The sequence below is a fragment of the Trichosurus vulpecula genome, chromosome 8, assembly GCF_011100635.1.
Source record: "Trichosurus vulpecula isolate mTriVul1 chromosome 8, mTriVul1.pri, whole genome shotgun sequence".
Classification (NCBI taxonomy): domain Eukaryota; kingdom Metazoa; phylum Chordata; class Mammalia; order Diprotodontia; family Phalangeridae; genus Trichosurus; species Trichosurus vulpecula.
In genome coordinates, this window is record NC_050580.1 from 88,967,957 (window position 1) to 88,995,836 (window position 27,880).

General features: G+C 38.5%; 1 protein-coding gene across 1 annotated transcript in view; it reads right to left on the minus strand.

The window, feature by feature from the left end:
- LOC118829577 (deleted in malignant brain tumors 1 protein-like) overlaps positions 1-27,880 on the minus strand; it is a 185,857-nt gene that overhangs the window by 132,918 nt on the left and 25,059 nt on the right. Inside the window, 15 exon segments of the mRNA XM_036736542.1 lie at positions 2,390-2,534; positions 3,942-3,971; positions 7,517-7,806; positions 11,913-11,966; positions 13,090-13,401; positions 14,307-14,524; positions 15,480-15,633; positions 17,233-17,259; positions 18,358-18,390; positions 19,713-20,024; positions 20,610-20,827; positions 22,471-22,624; positions 24,197-24,238; positions 24,927-25,241; positions 26,673-26,890. Of these exon segments, the coding sequence (XP_036592437.1) occupies positions 2,390-2,534; positions 3,942-3,971; positions 7,517-7,806; positions 11,913-11,966; positions 13,090-13,401; positions 14,307-14,524; positions 15,480-15,633; positions 17,233-17,259; positions 18,358-18,390; positions 19,713-20,024; positions 20,610-20,827; positions 22,471-22,624; positions 24,197-24,238; positions 24,927-25,241; positions 26,673-26,890 (2,522 nt within the window).

Consider the following 27,880-nt stretch of genomic DNA (forward strand, 5'->3'; position numbering starts at 1 on the left):
AGATATTTGGCCCTAAAGTGGAAAATCAAAAATAGGAAAAGTTTTTCTTGAATCAAAGTGTGAAGGAGGAATAGAGGAATCCTAAGGCAAAGAGGAAATGTTTCTTTTGTGCTTTGTGAAAAAACCATCATAAACTATCTTGTCTTTGGCTGCCTAGTAAAATATTTTAATCACAGCATAATGCAAATAGAAATAGAAATTTTTCTCCAGTTCAGGCCCATTACAATATTAAGTTGATAACTCGTCATTAGGGATCATGGAAAATAAGTTCAATCAAGACTCAATTAGGTCAATTCATGGATGATAGATACATAGTGGGGATATCAGTAAATCAAGGGAACTATGGTTAGCTATGGAAGAACCCCAAATTTTCCTTGTCATGGAGGGAAACTACCATATTTTTCAACAAAATATTCCTTGATGTCATTCAGAGGGACTAAAATGATTAGGCTATTAGCCAGCATGGCACTTAATTGTCTATATATAATTGGTTTCCAAAAAGTCTTAGTGCAAATTTAAGCTTTAATTACTTCAGCTGTATAAATGATGCAGATTTTTAAAAATTTTGAAAGTTTAAGGTTCTTTTAAACTCATTTGGCTTTATGACATTTGAATAATATGTTTTAGTGTTAATTTTAAAAGACAGGGCACCCCGCCATTATGTATCGTGTGAGTGACAGCTGCTGGACGATGCTTTTGTAGACTGAGGAAATCTTCTTGCTTTGGGGCCTTACATGTTTGCTCTATCTCCATTAGATTTTTCTTGTCACATCACATCAAAAATGTCATGTAACATTGGTCTTTGGATGATCTTAAGGCTAGCATGACAAATGTAGTCCTTTTCTTATCAATAGCTGGTCAAAGTTTTTTTCAGTTTGTTTGAGATGGACTCGTCAGCCATTTACAGAGTGTATGGTATAAATTTGTCACAGATCGTATCCTAGTGTTGAGAAAGCAGCATCTTCACAGAAATAGAAAGAATCCCCTAAACTGTACTCAATTGTACCTTCACATCAATTCCTGTTTCCTTCCACCTTTTGACAAAAATTTGACTGAGAATCCAGAGGAAAGGGAAGTCTGGACAAATCACAAATTGGTTAGGATGAATAAAAATACTCCTGAATCTAACTATCTCAGTTTATCAGAGATGGAAGAGATCCTAGTGACAACCTACCCAAACCATCAATAATCAACTATTTATTAAGCCCCTACTGTCTGGCTGGCACTGGGCTAGGTGCTGGGAGGTGGAAAAGCAACAACAACCAAAAAACCTAACTAGAAATATTTCCTGTGTTCAAGGAGTTTACAGTCTAATGGGAAGACAAGTTCATATGTGCATATATGTATGCATATATATAACTATAAAGAGAATAAGTACAAATAAATATAAGGTGGCCAAATAAGAGGCAGTTTGGGAGGGAGATCACTAGCAGGTATGGGGTTTAGGGAAGGCTTCTTGGAGAATGCCATGTGGGAGTTATATCTGGAAGGACAGTGGAGATTCTATGATGTGGAGGAGAGGAATAAAGGCATTCTGGGCCCAGAGGATTGCCAGTACAAGGGTTCCAGAGATGGGAAGTGGACTTTCTTCTGAGTGAATACAAGTGGACTTTCTTGTGTGAAGACCAGAGAGAGGGATGCTTTCTCTGGATTGCAGAGTAGAGGAGGGAGGGCGATGTACAATGAAGCCAGAAAGACAGTTTGGGAGCCTGGTTATAAAGAGCTTTAAAAGCCAAACAACAAGGTATAGTAGAGTTAAAAGCCAAACAACAAGGTTTATATTTTATAGTAGAGTTAAAAGTGACCTACGAGAGTAGATCTGCCATTGAGTTAAGTGAGTTAAGGCATCAGGATAAGAATAGAGGTACAAAGACAGATAAAAACCAGTCCTGCCCTCAAGGAGTGTCCATTCTAATGGGAGAGGTAACATGTAAATGACTAGGAACATAGAAAAGATAGACAGTAGATGAAGATCATATGAAAGGGGAAGATATTCAGAGCTGGGAAAGGGGGAGCCAGGAAAGGCCTCCTGCAGAGGATGGTGGGTCCGAGCATTCCAGGAATGGGAGACACATAGAACAAAGGCTCTAAGACAGGAGATGGAATGTCCCATTCCAGGAAAGTCAAGTAGACCAGTGTGACTGGATCATGGAGAATATAGAGGAGAGGAAGGTGTAAGAAGCTGGAAAAAAGAGCAAATGATAGGAATAGGAGAAGGGAAATGAAATGAGAGGTTATAGTCTGAAAGGTGAATGTCAGAATCTTTGATTAAGGAAGTGGAAGACTTGGGAGTACTGGTGAGATCCCCAATGCAGCTATCCCAGTGTGGGACTAAGGGAATGAAGAAACAGATGAGGAAACAGAGGCCCATTAAGATAAAGTGACTTACACAAGGTCACACAGCCAGTCAGGGAAATTGGTTGCCTAACTCCCACTTCTCTGTTCTTTCTATCAAACTTTTTAAGGTCATGAAATATATCAAAAAGGGCCTGTTCATCAGATTCTAGATCATAAGTAGAATTTACCCTCTGAATCTAAGTAGAGGAAAGTTTTTCAAAGATTAGGGAAAGTAAAACAATAAACTTGGCTTGAGAGACTTTCATGAATACAATAGTGAGGTAAAGGAGAAAGTATGTGCCCAGCGCCTTCAGAGGGCAGGTGCTTAGTACTGGTTGATTTCATTTGAATTAGACATAAACAGCATTCCCTCTCATTAACAAAGGCATTCTAATGTGTACTCCAAGAAAGAAGCAACAAAAATAGTTACCAGATGTAGTGATGTCTTCTGTGGTTGAGACTGAAATTGCAAAACAATAACAAAAACAAAAACAGTGTAAATAAAATTACATCCCATCATTTGTGAACAGGAAGTTTAAGAGTTATATTTTCATTTAGAAGGCTTACAATGAAGTCCTATTAAACAAAGATACAACACGCTGGCTTTTTAAAATGGAAAATTGAAAATAGGAAAGTTTTTTCCCCTTGAAATTGTAAAATAAGTAGGAGAATACTGAATAGAGTAAGAAATTTTCCTGTTTTTAAAACATAATCATAGATTCTCTTGCATTTGAACAATGAATGAATGCCTTTCTAGGAGTGGCAGAATTATAACTAGAGAGCAGGAGACTCTCTAAATCATGCATGCATATGAGTGTTGAGTTGATAATTTATCCATCCCTTAAAAAGTTAAGAAAATAATGGTATAGAGGTATAGTACAAATGATTGACATTACTGGATAATTTCAAAACATTGCTTCACCCAAACGTTTCCAACTGAGATCAGAATGGTCAGCTATGTATTTGCCATCACTTCATGTTTTTGTTCTACATTTTGATAGAAGGGCAAGTTAGCAGTAGATAGGAGGGAAAGTACAGAAAATATGATAATTAGACTGATTGGATGAAGGAAAAATATATTCAGTCTAGAAAGTCATGTAATATCAGAGTAGTAAGAGACCCTAGAGATTGTCTAGTCTCAACTCCTGCACTGTAGAAGTGAGGGAACTGAGGCCTATAAGGTAAAAAAGCTTGTCTAAGAGTCTAGAGCCAGTCAATGCCAAAGTTGAGACAAACCCAAGTCTCTTAACTCTTAGTACAGAGCCCTTCCCATAAGAGTTTATAAAATCAGGAAGGGTGTGATAAATAAATACGGACTTAGTCACCAAATGCCAGAATATCAGAAGTAGAGCTTACCCTCTGAGAAGGGGCAAGTTTATGGAAGAGTAAAGACTGTAAAACTATTAACTTGGCTTAAGAGATGCACATGTATGCACTAGTGAGGAAAGGAGAAAGTATGTGCCCAATGCCTTCAATAGCAGGTGTTTCATAAATATTGATTGATTTCATTGGAATTAGACAGAAACACCATTCCTTCTCAGTAGCCAAGGCATACTGTAACATGTCTGTGTTCCATAAAGCAAGAAAATAACAAAAATGATTACCAGGTGAGGTGGTCCCTTCTGTGGTTGATGCTGAAAATGAAAAAAAGACATTATAAGTAAAATCTGCATTTCATCTTTGGTGATCAAGAAGTTTAATAGTTATATTTTCATTTACAAGGCTTATTCTTTTGTTTCATGCTGTGCCCAGACATAAAATGCTGGCTTCTAAAATGGAAAATTGAAAATATGGAAGGTTTTTTCCTTCATCTCAGAATTAATTTGTAAAAAGGACAGAGAAATCTTAAGGCTGAGTCATCAGATTCTTAAAAACTTGGTCATAAAAAGTCATGATAGACTTCATTTTCTTTGATGAACTCATGAAAATATTTCCCACCATGAAACAATAGAATTTGAAATTGGGGCCCCCTCTAGTTGTGCATGAAACCAATTCAAGTGGTAACGTCATGCTCTAGGTCCTGGCTTCGTGGAAAATAAGTTGACTCAAAATGGAAGTAGTTAAATGTATGGATAATGGATTTATAAGGGATATATCAGTAAATCAAGGCAGCTAAGGATGTCTGAGGAACATGCCCAACTTTTCCTGTTTGTCATGGAAGGCAGCTGCCATATTCTCATGGTTAATGAACTAGTGCTTATTAAGCACCTACTAGGTACCAGGTATTGTGGCAAGAACTAGGGATACAAAGAAAGGCAAAACATAGTCCCCGCTCTCAAGGACTCTCAAGGAGCTCATAACCACCAACAAAACATCCATTGGAGTCATTTTGAGGGACCGAATGACTTATTTTCCTGTGTGGCATTTTATGAGCCCTTGAAGTTGATTGATGAATTCTTTGACGATGGCATTCCACCAGTCTACTGGGGATGATCCTCTCAATTAGCTAGGTTGGTCCTCAGAAAGTACACATTGCTAGGAATGCTTTACATCACTTCCTGTTCTGTTCTATCTTTTGACAGAACGAGCAACAAGAAGGAGGAAAGTCATTATAAGTCACCAATTTCACATGCTGGATAAAAGAACTCTTTATTCTAAGAAATTACAGCATGTTGGAGCTGGTGATCTGCTCCAAATTTCTCATAATACACATGAGAAAGCTGTGAGTCAGATGGATAAAACGGCAGCACAGTCACACAGTGACTAATAGCAAAGCTGGGACTAGACCCCAAATGTCTTGGCTCCCAATTCAGTGCTCTTTTCATTAAATTTTATAAAACCATGAAGAATCACTATCATTCACCAAATGCCATAGTATTAGTAATAGGGTATATCTTCAGCTCAGAAGAGGCAAATATATGAGAGTTTGAAAAACTCATTTGTTTAACTTGCATTCAGAGACTACATTCTTGAGGATTAGGAAGAATGGAAGAATTATATGCCTAATGTCTTGCCAAGATGAGGAGCTCAATTAATATTGGTTCATTTGATTTGAATTAGACAAATATTTCACCTTTAATAACAAAAGCGTTTTATGGCATGTCTGTAGTTCATAAAGCAACAACATAACAAGAAAAACAATTACCAGGGTAGGTGGTCATTTCTGTGGTTGATGCTGAAATCACAACAAATAGCATAAGTCAAACCTAAGTCACACTTTATGCTAACAGGAAGTTTGAAAATCATAATATCATTTGTATGTTTTAGGTTTTTGTTGTTCAGTTGTGTCTGACTCTTCATGATCCCATGTTTTGCCATTTCCTTCTCCAGGTCATTTGACAGAAGAGGAATAGAGGTAAACAGGATTAAGTGACTTGCCCAGGGTCACCCAACCAGTAAATATCTGAGGCCAGATTTAAAATCATGAAGTTGAGCCTTCCTGATTCCAAGCCCAGTTCTCCAACCACTGGGCCACTTAACTACCCCTATTGTTTTAGGTTACTGCACTACTAAGCCCAAACACAAGATGTTGCCTTCTAAAATGGAAAATGAAAGTTAGAGTTTTTTTTTTCTAAATTTTATAAGACTATGAGATTTATTATGTGTTGGATGCTGCTCCTGCCCCTCTACTAATACTCCCTTAGTCTCACAGAATCTCAGAATTTAAGCTCTGTAAGGGAGCCTCAGAGTCCATCTAGTTCCATCTATACCCTCTACAATCCCACCAAAAACCATTTATTTATCTTTTGTTGGAAGACCTTCAATGAAAATCTCACTGTCTCCAGACATGGCCACTTACGGATAAATTTAACTGTAAGAGAGTTATCTTTATATCAAGCCCAAATCTGTCTCTCCACAATTACCATCCAGTACTCCTAGTTCTGCCCTTTGATACCAGCAGACTTAATAACCCATCCACATGAGAGCTTTCCAAGAACCTGAAGACAGGTAAGTCCCCTCTGAATATTCTCTTCTCTAGGCTAAGCATTCCCATTTCCTGCAATCAAATAGCACATGTCATGTTTTTCAGTCCCCTTCACTTTCTTAATTATCGTCTTCCAGATATACTACAGCAAGTCTATGGCTATTCTAAAATATGTATCCAGAACTAAACACATCAACCTATTAACTTCTTAAGCATAAAGTATTATATCCACCCTGAGGATGATACAGGACAAGATTTGGAAGAGGGAAAGGTCTGGGGCATGATCTACTTCTAGGAGAGATCACTGTCAGGTAGGTGACAGAGCAGGACATACTGAGCAGCCATAGGTTCACAGTATCACGGATTTGGGTCCAATCTAGCCCAATACCTCGAATTTACAGATGAGGAAACTGAGGCTCAGAGAAGTTAAGAAGACAAGCCCAAGATCACACAGGCAATGACAAAGGCAGGATTTGAACTTTAGTCCTCAGATTTCAAAGCCAACATTATTCCTATTGTCCCATCTGCCACAGGACATCAGACATCTAGTGAGGGAGTGGAGAGGCATTAGGGGATATCCTTGTTAGGAAGATGGAACAGTAATTTCTCTCCTTCTACAGTAGTTTAAATGACCTACTGAAAAACTTGTAGATTCACCCTAGGTAAATGGACTAGGACAAAATTATGCTTTAAGTCTAGACTTTGCTTTTTAGCCCAGCTGACATAATCAATATTGAGTAATTGATACCTGACTTTCCTATTGATGGAGAATCTGTGGAGACAAAAAGAAAGCATTAGTGATGAGTAATAATAAGTTAGTTACAAGATTAGAAACTGAAATTTAAACCTTGACAATGAAACCAGGTGTAAACAATTGACATTTGCCTTCCATTTTACACCTCTTTGAGCTTTTAACACTGTATCCTAGCTAATTTCAATCATCTGGCTAATAACTGTCAAATTTGAAAGCAGACAAATTGGTTGAATAATGAATCCCTTTATGCAACTAGGAAAATGTGCCCCAATGAGCTAATGTCATTACAGGAATAAAGTGTGGCATTCTTAAATAAGAAGTCTGAAGTACTGATTCGATCTTCCCTTTCCCCATGATGATGCGATTGGAGTGGATCATTCATTCTTGTTTTAAAAAATTTGGATATTTTTAGGAGTAAGGACTGTGAATAGTACAATAGGGGTACTATATACCTCTTTTTAACATGAGTTACTTTAATACACCAGGGGTTTCCAACTTTTATGATCGTAACATGACATTGCGATTTTAGTGAGCCAAACCAACACACTTGAATGGATTACACTGGCATCTTCATGGTGCCCACAGTTGTGAGCGAACCAGTTACTGTGAAGACACTGTCCCAAGGAGGACTCCTCTCCTGTACAGTTGACATCATCCCATCCCATGCTGGGATCAAACCTGGCTTCTGGAAGTGAGGCCTCTGCTAATCCCCAATCAAGCTGTTTGCAGACAACATAGGCATCTTTGATGGACCAGCTGTCATCACATAAGGTCCCCCAGGTGCCATCATGATAGACTTCTACACACCCTTCACATCTGTTCTGGCCATCTGCTAACCTGATATCTGGACCTTGGATTGACAGAGGGCAGAATGAACCCTGCAAAGACTTGACAGACAAGTTGGTATTGATAGGGCAAATATCTGTCGTATTAAGGAACTATAAGAGATCTACATTTTTGGGTTTTATTTCCCTAATTAGAATATGAACTCATTAGGTAGAGGGATTGGTTCATTCTTTTTACTTTTATCCCCAGCACCTAGCATGGTACCTGGCACCTAAGAGGCACTCAATAAATACTTGTTAATTAGTAATCATTCAGAACATTTTGTTGGTATAGTCCCCAACCCCCAATTTTTTTCTGAACTGGATTGTTAATATACTAGAATTTTCTACCTTCTTTTGTATTATATAAGACCTGGTTTTTGTCACACGGGATCTTTAGGATTTTTCATGTAAAACAAACAACATTGTGACACAGTGTTGAGATTATTGTGTTGAGAGTTAGGGGACCCAGCTCTTAGTCTGGGTTCTGCGACAGACTCACCCCATCACCTTGGATGTGATCTAGAACTATAGCCTTTTAGAACCAGAGCTTAGAGATGAGCTAGTGCAATCCTATTATGAAACAGATGAGGAGGGTAGGCCAGCCAGGTGAATGGTTCATAGAACATTAAAGCCAGAAGGAACCTTGGCAATCATTTAACACAATCCATTTTATAGATAAGGAAACTGAGGCCAAGTAAGGTTAAGTCCCAGAGCTAATTAGTGCCAGAGCTTGGATTCAAACCCAGTGTTCCTAGTTCTACCATCTGGGGCCAGGCAGAATAACCTAATCCATCTTTCTTCACCATGACAGTCCCTCACTTTGGTTGTGTTTTTTGGCTGATTGGATGCTCAGTATTGATTAATTGATTGATTTTGGGAAATTGGGTAGGGTTGGAGAAGGAGTGACTGGAATCACCAGAGTGAAAACTGACTGTGTTATGAGAATCAGTTCAAGTGGACTCTAATTCAATTTCAATTTGAGATTTTCCAGTGCCAGTCCTTCAATTTTAGTCCTTAATAGTCTTTTTGTTTGTTTGTTAAAAATAACCTTTTATTATCTCAGGTTAATTGTAGTCAAAATAGTACTAGGCTAAATCTGAGAATTATTGAGAGCAAGTAGGATGCTGTGAAAATAGTTTAGAGACGGCTCCTCTAACGAAGGATCGCTATTACAACACTCTTGGTGATGCAAAATGGAATTTTGGGACTTGGGGCCCGGGAACTAATCCCTTTGATATTATGGCTTATTTGTCTCTGGGCTGAATTCTGGGTATGGGAAACTCAAGGATAGGCAGTATTGGAGGAAGGAGGAGTTAAAAGATTTTCATAGTGTCTGAGCACAGGGCTACACCAAGACGAAATAGTGAAATGGGTAGATTTTGTCTTTGTCTCCCTCCTCCCTGCCTGCCATCCTCTCCTACTTTTGGTGCTTCCCTGGTACATAGTGTTCTTGACGTCCTCAATCTCCCCTTGGACCACCTCACCCTATTCTACTGCCTAAATGTTATTTCCTTCTCTTCTCTAACAAAAACCAAATAAAACAAACAAAAAAATCCGTCCATTCACTACTGCAGCTGATCTCAGCTAGGTATTAGGAGACAGTAATTACCAATTCACATTACATATGAATGAGTAAATACTCCTGAGTTATTTATATTTGAAAAGAATTAAGATGAAAATACCTAATTTATGGAATTTTAGTCAGCAAGGAAGGGAAAAATTAGGATTGCATATATGTGAGCTTGAGCAAATATTTTTGATCCAAATGATTACCATGAAAACATCCCTTCCTAGGGGTCAGCCTCTAGTGATAATTTCCCAAATCAGTTCCTGTTTTTTCACAATTTCTTCCTTTTAATCTGAGCTTAGAGTTTCTCTAATAGCTCCGGTGATAGTGGGGTTGGTGGTGGAGGAATAGAGAAGTAGAAGTTAGGAGGGTGGGTGGCATTGCCTGTGTATCTATAGGCTGATTCAGGGATTATCTGTACACATGTAAGGCATTTCTAGCAGTACACTATATTTTCTAATAATCATTCAATTTACAAGCATTTATTGAGCACCAATTATTGCCAAGTACTGTGCTAAGCATTTGGGATACAGCAATAAAAGACAACATGTCCCTTCCTTCAAAGAGCTTAGAGTCTAGCTGTGAGAGACAGCATGTATAGGTATATGCAAAATATATTACATATATAGTGATTTTGAGGAGGCACTCATAGCTGCGCCAGAGGCAGGGGCTGGGGTGGGGAGGGAGAAGGCTTGACAAGAAAGACCTCCTGTAGAAGTGGCACTTGAGCTCAACCTTGAAGAAAATTAGAGATTCTGGGAGCTGGATGTGAGGAGGAAGTCCATTCCTGGCTTTGGGGAGAAGGGTCTGGTGTAAAGATCCAGAGACAGAAGATGGGATCCCACGTGTGCAGAACAATAAGTGGGCCAGTCTGACTGGATCTTAGTGTGTATGGAGGGGTGTAATGTTCAATAAAGATGGAAAAGTAGGTTGGGGTCGGGTTGTCTAAGGTTATATATGTAACCTTTTAAATAAGTTAATATAATTTAAAGAAATTTTAAGTAACTAATAATTTAAATAAAGTTTGTAAAATGTTATATGTATATTTGACCCTGGTGGTACTAGAGAACCACTGGGGTTTGTTGAGTAAAGAAGAAACATGGTCAGATTTGCATTTTAGGAAAATCAGTTTGACAGCAGTGTGAAAAAAGGGTTCGTTGGATATAATGATATAGTTTCCCTGAGCTAAAGATATGATGAGATGCATCGTGAGAATGCATGAGAGAATGTTACTAGCTGTTGGGGTGATTCCGTTGAACTTAGAAAAGCTGCTACTGTAAATAGAAAGTGGCTTGATTATCTAATTTGGGGATCATTTGCAACCAATTTCTAACTCTAGGCTAGTGTTCTTCCATTATCTCTGCAGATTCTGGGGCTCTTGTTTCCATCATTCAATTTGTATTTGCTCAGGTTATCCAGGTTAATGATTTAGTATCAACCCCACTCCCAAAAATACTTAGGGTATTCCTTTACTTTAAAAAAAATCATCTGGTGGATTTAAAAGCCAAACGAAGGATTGTAGCTATTGATTATTTTGGATTACATATCCCAATGAACAATTAATAGGATCACAAATTCAGAGGTAGAAGGGGACTTTGAGATCAGTTAGTCCAACCCTTTCATTTTACATATGAAGAAACTGAGGCCAGAAGAGGTTAAAGGACTTGCCTATGGTTGCACAGGTAGTAGTAAGTTGGAGAACCGGGATTTGAACCCAGGTCCTCAAATTGCAAATTTACTACTCTTTCGACAATGCTAGTTGTCTTCTCTGACTCATCAACCATTCTGCTGACTCTCATTTTTGGCAAATAAGGATTCCAGCTGACTACATTGGGAATTTGGCTACTATTAGGACCAATTGTGTGAATCAGAGGTCTTTATCCCTTGTTTGATCACAGCATGAGAGTGACCTGGGTTTTTCAGTGAATGTGCCAATGGAGTACAAACTCTGGTGGGTCCTCAAAGTCCAGAAAGGTTCTCAGGGTGGCCAGGTGATGGATTGTATGTCTAATTGTCTGAGAACTAGGCAGCTGAGTTCAGAAATACAGACGGCTATGCGGCTCAGTGGATAGAGCACTGGACCTGGAGTCAGGAGGATCTAAGTTCAAATCCAACCTTAAATCCTCTGTGACCCTGGGCAATTCACTTAACCTCTGTTTGCCTCAGTTTCTCATCTATACAATGAAGATAATAATAGCACTTCCTCCCAGAGGATCGTGATAACTCTTAAAGATCATCTACTAAACCTTAGAGGGATTACATCTATGTGGTTGGCAGGAATATCCACATTAAGGAAATCAAGGGGAATCACTGTTGAAATGATGAAGACTGAGTGTCAAAGCTTTGGAAAGGTGAGCCAAGGTTAATCTGAGATAGAAAGAAGTGTTACTCCTCCTCTCTCCCTCTTTCCATTAAGATGGAACCTAGAGGTTAAAAAGATAAGCCTATGACCTATCTTTGGGTTTCCCTTGGAGCAATTGGAGAGTCACTGACTCTGTGTCTTTGCCATTAACAAGCTGACTTAGATAATGTTTTGTCAATTGAAGAAGAACCAAAAAGTACCTGATGTTGAGTCATGATCTACAGTCACCGTTAATGTCGAAGAGTCCGTTGTAACTAAGAAAGACAAGGGAAGCTTAGGTAAATATTTAACATAAACATAAGACTCATCTGTTTGGATATTGTTCTGGAAATTAAAATTATCCAAATATGGCAGTTGTTCATTTGTTGCCCTAAACTCCCATAACTCTTATTGCCCCCCACTCATTTGTTATTTAACTATGTGTAGTAACAAATGACTTCTCACACCAATTTGGAACCCAGTTAGATAAATAATACAAGTATTCGTTTCATTGATTTATTAAATCATTATTGAGTTGATTATTGACTCATAAAATTTTAGGCTTTAGAGCATGAAAAGAACTTTTATTATTATTTTTTGGCAGGGCAATTGGGGTTAAGTGACTTGCCCAAGGTCACACAACTAGTACATGGGTCAAGTGTCTGAGGCTGGATTTGAACTCAGGTCCTCCTGACTCCAGGGGCCAGTGCTCTACTTACTGCACCACCTAGCTGCAACCCCCCCAAAGAACTTTTAGAGTTCTTTTATCTCTATTAGAGATAATTTAGTACAACCTCTTCACTTGATAGCTGAAGACATTGAAGCCCAGAGAGGCAAAAGACTTCCCAAGGTCCCACAGATATTAAGTAACAGAATCAGTATTCAAAGATCCCATATTTAGTGCCTGTTTTGTAGAAGGCATTGAGTTTATTTGTAGAAATACAACTTGAAGCTAGAATTTGGTTTCCAATAATAAGGAAACTGGGGCAGGCAGAGGTTAAATGATTTTCCCAGGGTCACTTAGCTAGTAAATGTCTGAGGCTGGATTTGAACTCAGGTCTTCCTGATTCCACTATCCACTGTGTCACCTAATTGCATATTATTGAGAACCACTTGTTTAGGCAGCTAGGTGGTACAGTGGATAGAACACCAGTTGGTCCTGGAGACAGGAGGACCTGAGTTCAAATCTAGCCTCGAACACTTGACATTTACTAGCTGTGTGATGCTGGGCAAGTCACTTAACCCTGATTGCCTTGCAAAACAAAACAAAAACTCACTTGTCTAGAAACAGGTTCTTTTGAGTTTATATAGAGTTTTGTGGCCAAAAGGTCCTTTATTCTGTCCCACTTCCTTCAAATGATTCCTCCACAATTTGCTTCAGTGGAAATAAGATTGTACCTGAACAGCTAACTCCGGCATCCTCATGATGACCACAATTATGGGAGAACCAGCCGCTGTTAAGGCAATGCCACAGTTTTGCTTCATTTCCAGCACATTCGACATCATCCAAAGCAATAGATCCTGAGCCTCGGCCAAAATGCGCCCTTCCTGGGGCTGCCATAGCTCTTCCACAGTCCAGCTGGCTGCACACCACCTGTGCATCCCGGAGGTCCCAGCTGTCATCACACACTGTGCCCCAGGTGTCGTTGTAGTATACTTCAACTCGTCCTTCACATCGGTGACTCCCATTCATCAATCTTAGAGAAATTTCTTGGCAATAGGGGAAAAAATTGGTTATTGTTCTATGGTGCTTTCCACTTAATAGTATTTTCAAACAGTGGGTACTGCAATTCCTTAGAGTTCAGTGGTTTCCAATTGTGTAGTTTACCTACGCTTAGCCCTTCAGGAAAAAAAAAATTGGAAAAAGCCCTTTAACTTTCCGCTTTGACATGTAAGTGTTTACCAGATTAGAGGAAATGGCTTTTTATAATGGAATTCATTGTTAGATGAAAAGATTGGGTTCTCCAACTTTGAACTTTAAATCAGAGTTGTTGACTTTTTTTTTAACAAAGACGGTATTAGCTAAATAAAACAGTGCTTTAAAAAGTTTCCTAATCATTCTATCACATAGGATGACTATCGTGTGCTGAGCCTAAGTCCCCCAATGCCTCAATTATATTATGAGAAATTACTTAATTTCTCTTGGCAGCTACATCAATTCTTTCGAATCACTGGAACACTAGTGAGTACACTACAATTTCAAAATAACTATTATGGCTAAGGACAAAATATAGGGTGAGAAAAAGTCATTAAGTTCAAAAATTAAGGTCCCACTTAAGTCAACCATTTATATTCTAAGATATCCTGTCTTTGTTAAAGCCACTCATCTATCTGAGAAAAAAGGACAATTATTTGACTTTCAAAAAGAATGATTGAACACAGAATATTTTCATTTGGCTTTAGTTGATTTATCTGCTAGTCTTGTAAGTAGTGGTAAGTCTGAAATCAGAAAACTCAGTTAGCCTACCGAACAATTCAACAAGTAAACTAATCTTTGCCTGACCTAGAGTAGATGTGTCATTTTGATCTCAACTCAATTTTTAGAATAAATTTCTTATACTTTAGAATGAAATATATTCATTTTTCAGAAATACCCCAGCATTATGAGCACCTACCACTATCATTTTCATCTGGCACAAGGGAATAGTAGGAGGCATAGAAGCCAATATTGGTGATGATGGCGTCACTGTGGAACACAACAGTCATACTGTTGGAGGAAGATGTAAATACTGGGATGGCACTAGAACAGAACCTCCCCAGGGAAAATGATGCACTCTGGGGACCATCAAATATTTCCACAAAGTCATAAGGACAGCCATAGAAGTTTTCCATCCTGTGAAATGAAATGACATTATCTCTTAGCAGAATCATCTGGGTGGCATAGTAGATAGAGAATTAGGCTTGATGTCAGGAAGACCTGAGTTCAAATCTGATATCAGACATAGCTTTGCAACCATGGACAAGTCACTTTAGCTCTCTTTGCTTCAGGTTCCTAATCTGTAAAATGAGGGGGTTGGTCACCCAGGGCTCCTTCCAGCTCTAAATCTATTATTTTAACTAAATGGGCACTGAAGTAGAAAGAGCATTGGATTTGCAGCCAGATGATCTGTGCAAATCTGAGCACTTTACTTAATCTTTCTAAATTTCAGCCCTATCTGTAAAATGGAGATCGTAACATCTACAATGCTTACCTGCTTAGGGTTGGCATGAAGTTCAAATGAGATGTTAATGAAACATTTTTAACAGTAAGGAGGCAATATAAATGTCAGCTGCTATCAAAATACATTTGTTTCTCTCTAACAGGTGGTGAAAGTCATTTAGAAAGTTTTCATCTGAAATTTTCATATTTATCTACATAGTCTTCCAAGGCCCCTTTTGCATTTGCCCAACTATTTCACTTTTGAGAAAGGAATATATAACATTTTGTATGACTTGCTCCCACTCTCGCCCTCTGCCCTACCCAGGTCAGCAGCATGAGTCCTTAGTCTATGAAGGTTAGGGAAGAAGGGCAGAAGAGGTGTGAATTGTTTAGTTAAAGGTTATTATCTGAAAGTCTGTATTTGTCCCATTCCTGCTCTTGTCTAGTCTTTGGCTATTAAGTATCATTAGCCCTTTTCAGGATACAAACAATTCATACTTTAGCAGGAGATGATACAATGACAACTATATATATATATATATATATATATACATATATATATATACATACATACACACACTATATACACACACATATATATGTGTGTATATGTACATATGTATGTGTGTGTACACATACATTTACTTACCTCACTACTTCGAATGTGAGTTTGACATGAGCCTTGCTGTCCACTTGTATTTCCCAGGCACAGACTATGTTTGTAGGGTATTTTTTAGGGTACCAAGGACTGGAAAAAGAGCCCGAAGAATTTGTGAGCAAACCACCACAATGGAAATCTTCATCTGCAAAAAATATGGAAGGAATCACATTAGATAACTTTTACATGTTTTGATTATTACTAGTTGTGTGACCAGGAGTACCTTTTCAAGTCTCCTTATCTGTAAAATGGGGTTAATAATTTATATTATTCTTTATCTCAGGGGTTCTTGTGAGAAAAGTGCTTTGCAAAATTTAAAGCATTACCTAATATGGTATAATCATCATCATCATCATCATCATTAATTTGGTTTAAGGGAAAAGGCACTAGGTCGGAAATCAGGATCCCTCATTCCATTTCTGGCTGTCATAATCTCCATGCCTTCAGCTTTTTTTCACTGGTCTGTAGGGATAGTAATGGCTACACAGTCAACTGTGTTGGATTGTTTGAAAATGTGAACTGGACCTGTGATTTTATTGGGGTAGGAAGCTCCTGATTAGAAAGTTAGGAACTTCTACTACCGATGCAGATCAGCACCTTCTCTGCAACTTAAGTCTCAGAGAGTCTCCTAGAGCACTGAGTTTAAGTGACTTGCTCAAGGTCATACAGTCAGTATGTATGAGTCACGGGCAGAATTTGAACCCAGGTTTCCTGGCTCCAGGGCAAGCCCTGTATCCAGTATACCATTCCTCAGGAATATCATGAGGTAAAATGATAGAAAGACATTTTGAAAAGTTGAAATTAGATAGGCAGTATTGTATAGTCAGGATAGAGTGCTTGATTTAGTAGTCACAAAGACCTCAGTTCAAATCCTTCCTTTGACACTTTCTATTTGACAATAGGCAAGTTACTTAGCTTCACTGCACCTCAGTATCCCTATCTGTAAAATAATAATAATAGTAATAACTCAGATATCTATCTCCTAGGATTTTTGTAAGGATCAAATGAAATAATGGAAATATAAATATCAGTTGTTAAAAATGTTGCACATATGCCAGATATTATTTTGTATTCAGATAGGGCATGGACTAAGCAACTTCTTAAATTCCTTTCTGCAGATTATATATATATATATATATATATATACATATGCATATATATATATATACACACACATATATATATATATATCTATAACATTAAATATGATGTACCCTAATCTTATGTCTTCTGTTAAGATAAAAAATTAAATCAGTAATTGTGTTCAGCACTATATTTTTGAACAAAGTCTTTGATTTTTCTGGCATATAGTCATAACCTCTCATTTATACCCGTACAATGAGGAAAGAACACTCATCTAGTGCCTGGAGGTACTGTTATTTGAAAAACAGATGGTGGCTCAAGCTTTTCATCTCTGCTGCCAGGGAGGCTGATGCTGGTGGATTTCTTAAGCTCAGGAGCTCTGAGCCATGGTGTTTCAAGTCAGTCAGATATCTACGCTAAGTTTGGTATTATATATTCAACCCGTGAAGCAGGGGGCCATCAGGGACGGCCTAGGGATAAGCAAACTGGCTCAGATTGAAGACAGAGAAGGTCAAAGCTACCATGCGGATCAGTAATGACATCTGCTGTGAGTGGCCTCCGCACTTCCAGCCTGAGTAAGGTGGGGAGACTCAGACTTTAAAAAAAAAAGAAAGAAGAACAGTTGGCTGAGTATGAAAGGCAAATAAAATGGCAGTGATACCTATTGGTGGAGGCTCATCATTCGAGTCTGTAAAATAAACAGAAAAAACTGTCATGAACAAGGATTGTATTAGTCAAAGTACAAGTCACTCAGAAAATATCAGGCCCCCTCTCAGAACCAGGGCCAGGGTTCCCTTCTCTATGTACCACTGACTGATCGGGTGACTAGGTCCTTTCCAAGTCTGTTCCTCTTGTGCACTTGATGTTGCATCCCTTCTAAAATACATATCTTATATTATTGTATCACAGCTATTTGTGGACATTATAGTTGCCTCCTAAGCCCCATGAAGGTAGGGAACCGTGTCTTATTTAAACTCTTTCCTCCAGTACCTAGCATAGTTCCGTGCACGTAGAAGGTGCTGAATGACTGATTGTTGAACTGAGTTTGCCCTGGATTTGAAATCAAAGCAGTGGGCTTTAATACCGACCCTATGGATTTCCTATGTCACTCTTGGCTAGTTAATTTAACTTCTCTGGGCCTCAGTTTCCCCATTTATAAAGTGAATGGGCTGTACTGGAGGATTTCTGATGTCTGTTGTAGCTTTAGACTCTATGATACCACCAATAATATATGGTAGTCTACTTCTGAGAGAGCTATGCGGTGTAGTGCAAAGGACATGGAATCAGGAAGATCTGAGTTCAAATTTGGCCTCTCTCTGGGTAAGTCATTCAACTTTCATTTACTTCAGTTTCTTCAACTGGAAAATGGATACAGTGACAGGACCTACCTCCTAGGGTTGTGAGGGTAAAATGAGATAATATTTGTAAAGTGCACAGTGCCTAGAATACATCAGACACTTAAAAAATGCTTATTTTCTTCTTTCATTTTGTATACTTGTAAGCATCTAGTACAGTCTTCTGTGCTACTAACTGGTTAGTTAGTAGTCAACTGACTAGTTAGTAACTAGTTAGTAACTAACAGACAACTAACTGGTTCAGGAAATCCCAATGACTTTATGGTGTTTTTCATCTCTAGTAATACTAGTATAAATCTGCATTTCACTTGGCAAAGAGCCTCAAAAATCAGTGGCTACAGGATTAAATAATTGATATGTATTTGGGGAACCTCTCTGCCTACCAGTCCGTCTATCCCTGCCTGATAGAAACATGATGTGGCAAATGATACCTGTTGGTCCTGTCTTGGTGTGGCCATCAGAAGCTGCTCAGATGCAGAAGACGGGAGAGCCAAAATGAATAAAAGAATAGAATATTTAAATAACAAATATCACACAGTTTTCCTAATAAAAATGGTTGCTATTAAATCACCAGGGATGATAGTAGCAATAATAGTCAATGGCCAAGTTAGTTCAAAAGTTTATGAACCAACTCTAGTTTGCCCGAGTTGGTAAGTAACTTCTCTAAGTTTTAGTACTCAGGACAAACAACAAGACAAATTCAGTTGGGGGCTGGTGGGAGTGGAGGTAGAAAGCTCAAACTACAGGACATCAGACATAAGGACCTCATAAGAATAGAGGAGAGACAACAGTGTAGAGCTAATCCAGGAAAGAAACCCCATGAGATGTATCTGTTTGATTTGGCTAGAGGGAGGAAATGTAATTTCCTATTTTAATTAATTATTCTCGCCAGATAGGTGCTAAGTTCAGTAGTTTCTACCTGCTAAAGAAGTATAAGTGTCTAAAATTTAATACTCTGGTCACATCCCAAAGGCCCTGCTAAGTTATAGCTCTACTCACGGGGCTACCAGATTGGATTTTTTCTCACAGGTTTAATGATGGTACAAAGAGAAATAAAGTATTTTTTATTAACCAACAATGATGTAATCCCAGGAAGTAGGGTTGGCAGGAGCATGCCTAGCAGGACAAGAATGATCACTTGGAATCAGTAGGGATCATTATCAGTAAGATAATATGGTGCAGAAAGAGTCTTCTGATTTGGCATCATATGACTTGGGTTTGACTCTCTGCTCTGCCATTTGCTCCCCAGGTGACCTCGGAGTCCCAGGCCACTTTCCCTTGGAACCCAGTTTCTTCATCTATCAAAATAGGTTTGGACTGGGTTCTTTCCAGTTCCTAGGATTATCTTTCTAAATAGATAGGAATGATGTTATAGTATAGAATTTCTGCATTTTAGGAACTCCTAGGCTTTGAATATTTGATGATTCCCATTTCTTATTTAGCCACTACCACCCAATTAACCAGTTCATTCAAATTGAATCTTGGTATAAGATGTGCTCAAATAAAACCTTTGTACATTTTACACAGGTATGCCATTAAATTAAGGGACACTCCCAGTGTGAGAACTCTCTCAACCAATGTAGATCATAACCTAAGACTTAGTAAATAAGTCTTAGAGTGTTGTTTGAGGAATATAGTAAAGTAACTTTTCCATGGTCACTTTGATCATCTTAGGAAAGTCAAATATCAATAGCAAATAATAGAAAAATGAAGGAAAGGATGCTGATACACCCAAGACTACCTTCTCAACTGTTGCCTGACATTGACAGTGCCAACTGGAGTGTACCTGAGCAGACAACACTGGCATCTTCCTGGTGCCCACAGTTATGGGAGAACCAACCATTGTGCATACACTGCCACACTTTGGCTTCATTTCCAATGCACTGCACGTCATCCAGAATAATGGGTCCTGAACCTCCCACAAAGTGGTTACGTCCTGGCGCAGACAGAGCTTGTCCACAGCCCATCTGCTGGCATACGACCTGGGCATCTGTCAGGTCCCAACTGTCATCACACACTGTTCCCCAGGTGCCATTGTAGTACACCTCCACACGACCTTCACACCTGTGACTTCCATTCACCAATCTCAGAGACATATCTTAGAAACATAACAAAAAAAGGATGGCTTAGCTACAGATAGGGCTTTGGCTAAAATTTAGTTTCCAATCCCAGCTCTGTGGAACCATGGACTAGGAGCTTCATATTTCTAGCTCTCAGTTGCTCCTCCTTAAAATGAAGGGGCTGAATTATAAATGAGCTTTCAGCTCATTTTTTCCAGCAGCAAAAGTGTGATTCTCTGCTACTGTGATTTCCTATTTAAGGGTGGAACATGATTTCAGCACCTGGATGCCAATGTTTTAGAATACTAAAGAAGCCAAATATGGTATAATTATAATGAGCAATCTTGGCCCTGGATAATGGATGAAGAAATTCACCTATCTCCTTTCACTGGAAAGGTAGGGGTCAACAGATACGGAATGGTGTGTAAGCATATATGCATCGCATATAATAACAACATTGATTGATTTTGTATAACTTTTTCTTGGTTATAATGGAAGGCCTTCTAGTTATGTGCTTTGTGTAAATAAAATTCCAAGCTGTGCCGACAAAGGGCCCATTCCAGACCAAATTTCAAGTACTATTCTCTCTTAAAAACAAAGGAGTCAGCTTCATAGATACCTACCAGCTTCTTGTTCACCTTGCTGGATAGCATTGTACATTGCAGAGAAGCCAGTGCTGGTGATCACAGAGTCACTTCTGAACACAACTGTCATTTTGTTAGAAGAAGAGAAAAATGTGAGCTCTGCCCCAGCACAGAATCTCCCCATGGACAGGTAGGCAGCTTGATGTCCATCAAAGACTTCAAGAAAGTCATAGGGGCATCCATAGATATCTTCTAGTCTGAGGAGGGAAACGCATCGTTATCAGTTTCCCACCATTATGGTCTAAAGATCATTTCAAATTCATAATAAAATAAATAAAAGAACACTTAAAATGAATATTCTGAATTTAAAAATGGCCCTTTACCTTGAGAAACCTCAGGTCCCTAATTTCTTTTTTAAATATTACATTGAAATTCTTCGGTTCAACCAGTTAATCAATGAACAAGTTTTTAATGAGCGCCTGCTAATGTGTCAAAGACAAAAGGGAAATGGTCTCTGCACTTAAGGAGCTCTCATTGCATTGGTTCCCCTGGGAGAAACAGCATGAGTAGGTCTTCAGATTCTGCTATGATCTTCTATTCAGGCCTAGATGAGAATGAGTGCATGACACGTAGTACAGACAGCCTATTTAATCTGGAATCTGCCCCTAGTTCAGCACCACAGATAAATGCAAAAAAAGTGTTTTCATTTAATGGTTTCATAAGAGTAAAGGATGAATCACTGTCATCCACACCCACAAGCATTGATAAAGTCCCTGTCCAGGCAAAAGTGAAGTACCTCTGCTTCCTCTTCTTCTATGAAGATTTTCCTCTATCTATATATGTAATCTATCTATTTTTTGATCATCAATCTATCATGTATCCACCTATCAATCTATCATCAATATTTGTTATCTATCATCTTCTTTCTACCATCTATCCATCTATTATCTATCTTTTTACCTATTATCTATCATCTATCCATCTGCCTGTGTATGTATCTGCCTATTTTCTTTCATCTATCAATCTGTTTTTCTATCATCTATCAATCTATTTCTCTTCATCTATCCATTTATCATCTATCTTTTTTATCTATTGTCTATTATCTATCCATCTGCCTATCTTTGTATCTATCTGCCTAGTTTTCTTTCATCTATCAATCTATTTTTCTGTTGTCTATCCATCTGCCATCTATCTAATATCTATATCTATCTATCTGTCTGCTTCTGCCTGCCTCTATTTTGTTTATTTATTTATTGCACTTTGAAGACAACTATTTTAAAAAGCAAATCACAGCCCAAAGACAGCAGCACTTGGGGACTAAATACAGATTGAAGGCTTTGAATTGTGATAAGATCACACAATTAGGAGCTGTAAGGGATCTTAGTGGTCATCTAGTCTAACTCCATCATTTCACAGATGAGAAAACTGAGGTCCAGGCAGGTTATTGCCATATCTGAGGTCACCTGGGGAGTAATTGGCAGAGCCAAGAGTTGAGTCAGGTTCTGTGACTCCAACTTTAGCCCTTATTCCACTACATCCAGCACTTCCTTATATTTGAAGATGTTTGGAAGCAAGTTGGAGAAAGGAAAGGAAGTTTACTGTGATATATAGGCTAGAAAGATAAAGCCAGAAGGAAAGCTGTCAGGAAACTTAGCACTACTAGGGGATGGGGTGAGAAACAAAAATGGAAAAGCTGTCAAAGAGAAACAAAAATTAATTAGGTAAACTACGGAAAAAATAAGGGAAAAATAATCTCCTTTTCTAGAACTTCTAGGTAAAAGCCAACTGAAATGTTAAGAAAAATCTTTCCCATGGGAAAAATCCAGGTGTAGTTAATAGAAGTACTGATTCCAGTATAATCTGAATATTGCAGGTGTAATAGTTTAGATTGTTTACTTACTTCAGGCTGGGGACCTGAAGTTCTATGCGGAATTTCTCCTTCACATGTATCACCCACACGCATTCTATATCTGTGGGATAGCTTTTAGGATACCAAGGGCTAGAAAATGAACCAGAATGCTTTGAGATGACTCCACCACAAGAGTTACTTCCTCCTACAAAAAAGGGGAAAAAAGGAAGTCAGATTTTACTTTTTTTAATTTGTTTTTTCTATTTTTGGTTTACAACACTCAGTTCCATAAGTTTTTGCGTTCCAAATTTCCTCTCCTTCCTTCCCCTCTCTCCTCCCCCCAAGACAGCATGGAATCAGATATGTAGTCTACATATACCTTCACATTAGACTTATTTACACAATAGTCAAGTTGTAAAGAAGAATTATAACCAATGGAATGAATCACAAGAAAGAAGAAACAAAACCAAAAAAGAAGAAAAAAAAACCAGAGCAAACAGTTTGCCTCAATCTGCATTCAGACTCCATAATTCTTTCTCTGGATGTGGATAGCTTTTTCCATCATGAGTCTTTGGAGCTGTCTTTGAACTTTTTTCAGGTTTTACTTTTACACACTTTTTATATTTTCACCACAAATGCTCCAGAGGAAAGTGGGATAGGTATACATAACATTTGTTCTACCTCATAGTTTGGGAACTGGTAAATTGGGGAGATGGTTTAGTTATGAATCTTGGTAGGCAAATCAAGGACAGATATAAGGGGTGTGTGTGTGTGTGTGTGTGTGTGTGTCTGTGTGTCTGTGTGTCTGTGTGTCTGTGTGTCTGTGTGTAGGGCAGGGGTGGTTAATCATGGAGATTGTACCCTAAAAATGGAAATGTTATGGTACCTTGATACTAGACTGACATGCTCATGAACTGAGATAGCATGTATGGCATTATACTAGTTGTCTTCTGCTCTGTAGTTAGTGTCCTGAAGCCTCAGCCCTAGAAGACCAATCCCACGTGGAATTATTCCACTGTCCCCCTCCTCCTCTCCACCTCCAGCCATGTAAAATCATCCCCTGCCTGTCCATCAACCTTAGATTTTACAGCAGAGGGGATGCAAGGGAAGTTGTTTTAGGGGCATTTAATTTACTCACGTCTTTGCCCTCATAATTGCTAACTGAATCATCATTGGAAGAAGAAAATCTACCCTACTTTTAAGGATTCTAGAAATAGTAGTTTCAACTAATGACATCATAGGGAAGGGAAAGACTTTCAACAGGAGAGAATTACCTTTGGGCATAGGTTCTGGTAGAATTGAAAAAAGAAAAAAAAACCAGGAAAAGTTTAGATTTTTTTAAAAAATGCACTTAAAGGCAAGTCAGAATCCTTGTTATTAATGATTTTAATGTTTTGATGCTTTTAATGCTTTCTCAGTAGAGAAAGTCCTACTCTTGACTTATAAATGCTTCAACCAAGTGAAGTGACCGCATCAAAAAACTCTCTCACAGAAATCAATCATGAGTGATTTCTGATAAGTTCTGAGATTTACTGATGCTATAGTTGCTTGGATATTTCCTTGATAGGTGAGAATTACATTGATTCTATAATCCCATCTGAAATTCAAGGGAAGGATACTTGAGTGGTTTTTTTTATAGAATCAGCACTTATTAAAAATATAATAGTCAAGTCCCCACTCCCCAGTGCCTGACTTAGTCCTCTACACACAGTAGACATTTTAAAAATGTTTGTTGTTGCTGAGGATATCTAGGACTCTTAAAGAGCTCTTGGCATACCTGGAGGTATAGGAATCACACCTGGAAGCGAAGTTTCAGCATCTATTTATGTAGAAAAAGAAAACAAAAAAATTAAGGAAAATTCCACTTGCACTTTAAAAATTAATAAGAAACTATTGCTATGGTGACCATGCCTATAAGAGCTGGACTTAGTATCTGTTGAGCATTAACACTTGTGTTTCCAAGTCCTAGGTCTTAACCTCCAATAGGCAACTAGGGAAGCTCCACAGCCTAGCAGACAGTGTGTAGGACCTGAAGTCAGGAAGTTTAAATAACACCTTAGATGCTTATTAATTTTGTGACCCTAGGCGAATCGTTTAACTACTCTTGACCTCCATTTACTCATTAAGATTGAAAATAATCACCTCATAGGGTGGTTGTATCAAATGAAAAAATATATACAAAATGGTAGGCTACATCATATATATATATAATACATACACACATATGTTTATACATACACACATGTACATCTCTCTTTCTTTCTTACATATACCTATGTGTGTTAGTTATTATCATTACAAAGAATTGTTTCTGTAAATAGGAACAACTGAACTTTGGTCATGGTCCAATTTTTCTGTGAGATGGCTGCCTTTTTTCCCACCAAGATGGAAACATCTCCTGAGCCACTGTTCGGTTGCTGCTTTCTGTGGCTATATCTTTGCAGCTATCAGTAGGATGTATCCAATTTAAATACTAGGGTCTGGAATGTTGAAATAAGAATGTATACCTGAACATATGACTCCAGCATCTTCATGATGACCACAGTTGTGCTGAGACCAGCCAGAGTGGGCACACTGTCCGAGATAGTTCTCATTTCCTGCACATTGTACGTTATCCAGGAGAATGCTTCCTGAACCTGGTCCAAAGTGAGCTTCCCCAGGGGCTGAAATGGCTTCTCCACACTTGAGTTGCCTGCACACCACTTGTCCATCATTCATATCCCATAAGTCATCGCACACTGTGCCCCAGATTCCCTGGTAATGAACCTCAACTCTTCCTGCACATCTCCCAGAACCAACAAGGCGCAATTCTGGTCCTTTATCTAAACATGGAGCAATTTTAATTGTAAATTTTTGAGATCTTAGGTAAGGAATGAATTACCTAATAAAATAGAAAGATCAGTGTAACATAAAGGATCTTGAATATCTTCCCATTTTAAATGATTTTTCCCTATAAATGCTGAAACATGGTTGTATCTCAATACTACTGTAGAAGTATGTTTGTTGTCTTATGTTGTTTCAGGGGTTGTTTTAGCCACTTAGTAATTGGTATTCTTATTCCTTCAACAAGTATGAATCTCTCATGGTTGAAAGATTCCTGTTTAATTTATATTCATCTATTCACCAAATATTGGGCTACTGCCCAATAGAGAATAGAGGAGAAATATGGTTCAAAGAATAAAAACTTTGATTTCCATATTTATTCTGGTCAATATAAATGGTTATATTGCCCAGTGAAGGCTCCTTAAAATACCTAATTGCCCACTGAGCAGCAGTAAAATGGACTCAGCAAGTAAAATGGACTACCTTTTTCCATTCTAATTTGAACCATGCTGGTTACAGAAACCTGAACTTATTCTTACCTTTAGTGAAAAACATAGATGATATCATGTTACGTATTTATAAATATTTGTAAGGAAGGCCACCAGAACACTGGGTGGATCAGCTATGATGAATTTATGGGAAGATTTGTATGAGAGTTATACAGGATGGGCAGGTATGGATAGTTTCATCTGAATTCCTGCAGGAAATAACACTGACAAGATCATGGATCCACAGGTGTATTGCAGCATTTCTAAACATGCTTCCCAAGTTAAGGCAGTAACTTACAAAATGATACCCTAATGGCCTGGAAGAACTAATCATACTCCAATAGATATCTATATACCACTTCAAGTGATTAAAAATATGCATAATGTTATATTCTGCTCACAGTTTGATAGCAATGCAAACATTGGCTCTTGCTTCCTCCATGGCCAATTTTAAGTGCAATGGCTGACCCAAACCAGAAATGCTTTTGATTTGTCTGCTTTTATTGACCACGAATGTGGATCTAGCTAACATCAACCAGGATGTAATTCAGTTGCTGGGAGAATGTGGATTTTTACTAATGGGGGACAAAGGGTTCCAGAACTCATCACTTGAAAGAGCCTTCACATAGTGGGTTGCTGCAGACTTGGACCTACAGGAGTATTTGGCACAAATGAAATTTTCCTCAGGAAATAAGTTGGGCGACCATTTATATCTTCCTTCAGGTCACAAAGACTCACCTAAGTGGCCTGTGTCAATTTGCAACTTCACCTTCCTTGGTGAGCAGAAATAAAGACAAGGTGCTATTTGTGAATGAATCTCCAAGTTTTGCTGATAAGGAGGCTGTTAGGTCAGATTGGATTTAAAAGATAGGTTCTGGAAAACTGAAGACTTTCCCCCTGGGTTTTCTTTTAAAAACAAAGGACCTAGTTTAAAATACTTGCCTGTTTCCTGTTCATTTTGCCTAACAGCATTGTACATAGCATAAAAGCCTGTGCTGGTGATCATAGAATCACTTCTGAACACAACTGTCATGATGTTTGAAGAAGAGAAAAATGTGAGTCCCACAGATGAACAGAATCTCCCCAGGGACAGAGAGGCCACTTGTGGCCCATCAAATATTTCAATGAAATCATAAGGACAGCCATAGATGTCTTCCAACCTGAGAAAGTAAAGAGAGGGTTAGTCAGACCCACCTTCCAGATTTAAAAACCTTCCAGATTTAAAGCAAAGCAAGAGCATAGACAAAAACACACACGATTATTTGAAGTGAAGATTTGGTTTGAGTTTCAAATCATACTTTAAGATGTATGGCATTAGCTACCTTTTAAAAATCTTTTTGTGTTCAGGGTCTCTCGCTTTCTTTGCCCAATGATCATAGTTATATTATTAAAGCAAATCAAAAGCTTTCAGAGTATAACTTTATCACCAGCTACACCATTTACCAATCACACTTAGCATCAGGAAGGAATAACGATGTGCACTACACAATATTTTTCAATAGTATCCTCAAACTTTCTATAGAGCAAATAATTGAGTACTGAAGTTAAAATGACAGCAGGAGAAAAAGAGAACTGGAACTCATTTGAGATGTGCTGGTTGCTCTTAAGGAAATCATTTTGAAGGCAAATTAGTAGTTGTCAGAAAGATGGGTTTTAAAAGTAAAAGTAAAGACTGATTATGTTATTTACTGTTTCATCATATTCTTGTAAGATATAATTTTGTTTTGAAAGAAATGAGAGGTTAAAACCTCTTGTGCTGGGGCGGAGCCAAGATGGTGGCAGGAAAGCAGGGACTTGCCTGAGCTCCCCGCCAAGTCCCTCCAAAAACCTATAAAAATGGCTCTGAACAAATTCTAGAACTGCAGAACCCACAAAATAGCAGAGGTAAGCAGGGCTCCAGCCCAGGGCAGCCTGGATGGTCTCTGGGTAAGGTCTATTACGCATGGAGCTGGGAGCGGAGCAGAGCCCAGTGTGGGCTGCGGCAGGACCAATCAGACCGGGAGCCAGGCGGAGCAGGCCCTAGCACCCTGAATCAGTGAGCTGTGGCAGTTAGCAGACTTCTCAACCCACAAACACCAAAGACAACAGAGAAGGTTAGTGGGGAAAGCTGCAGGGAGTGGAAGGAGTTGATGGTTCGGCCACCTGCCCCG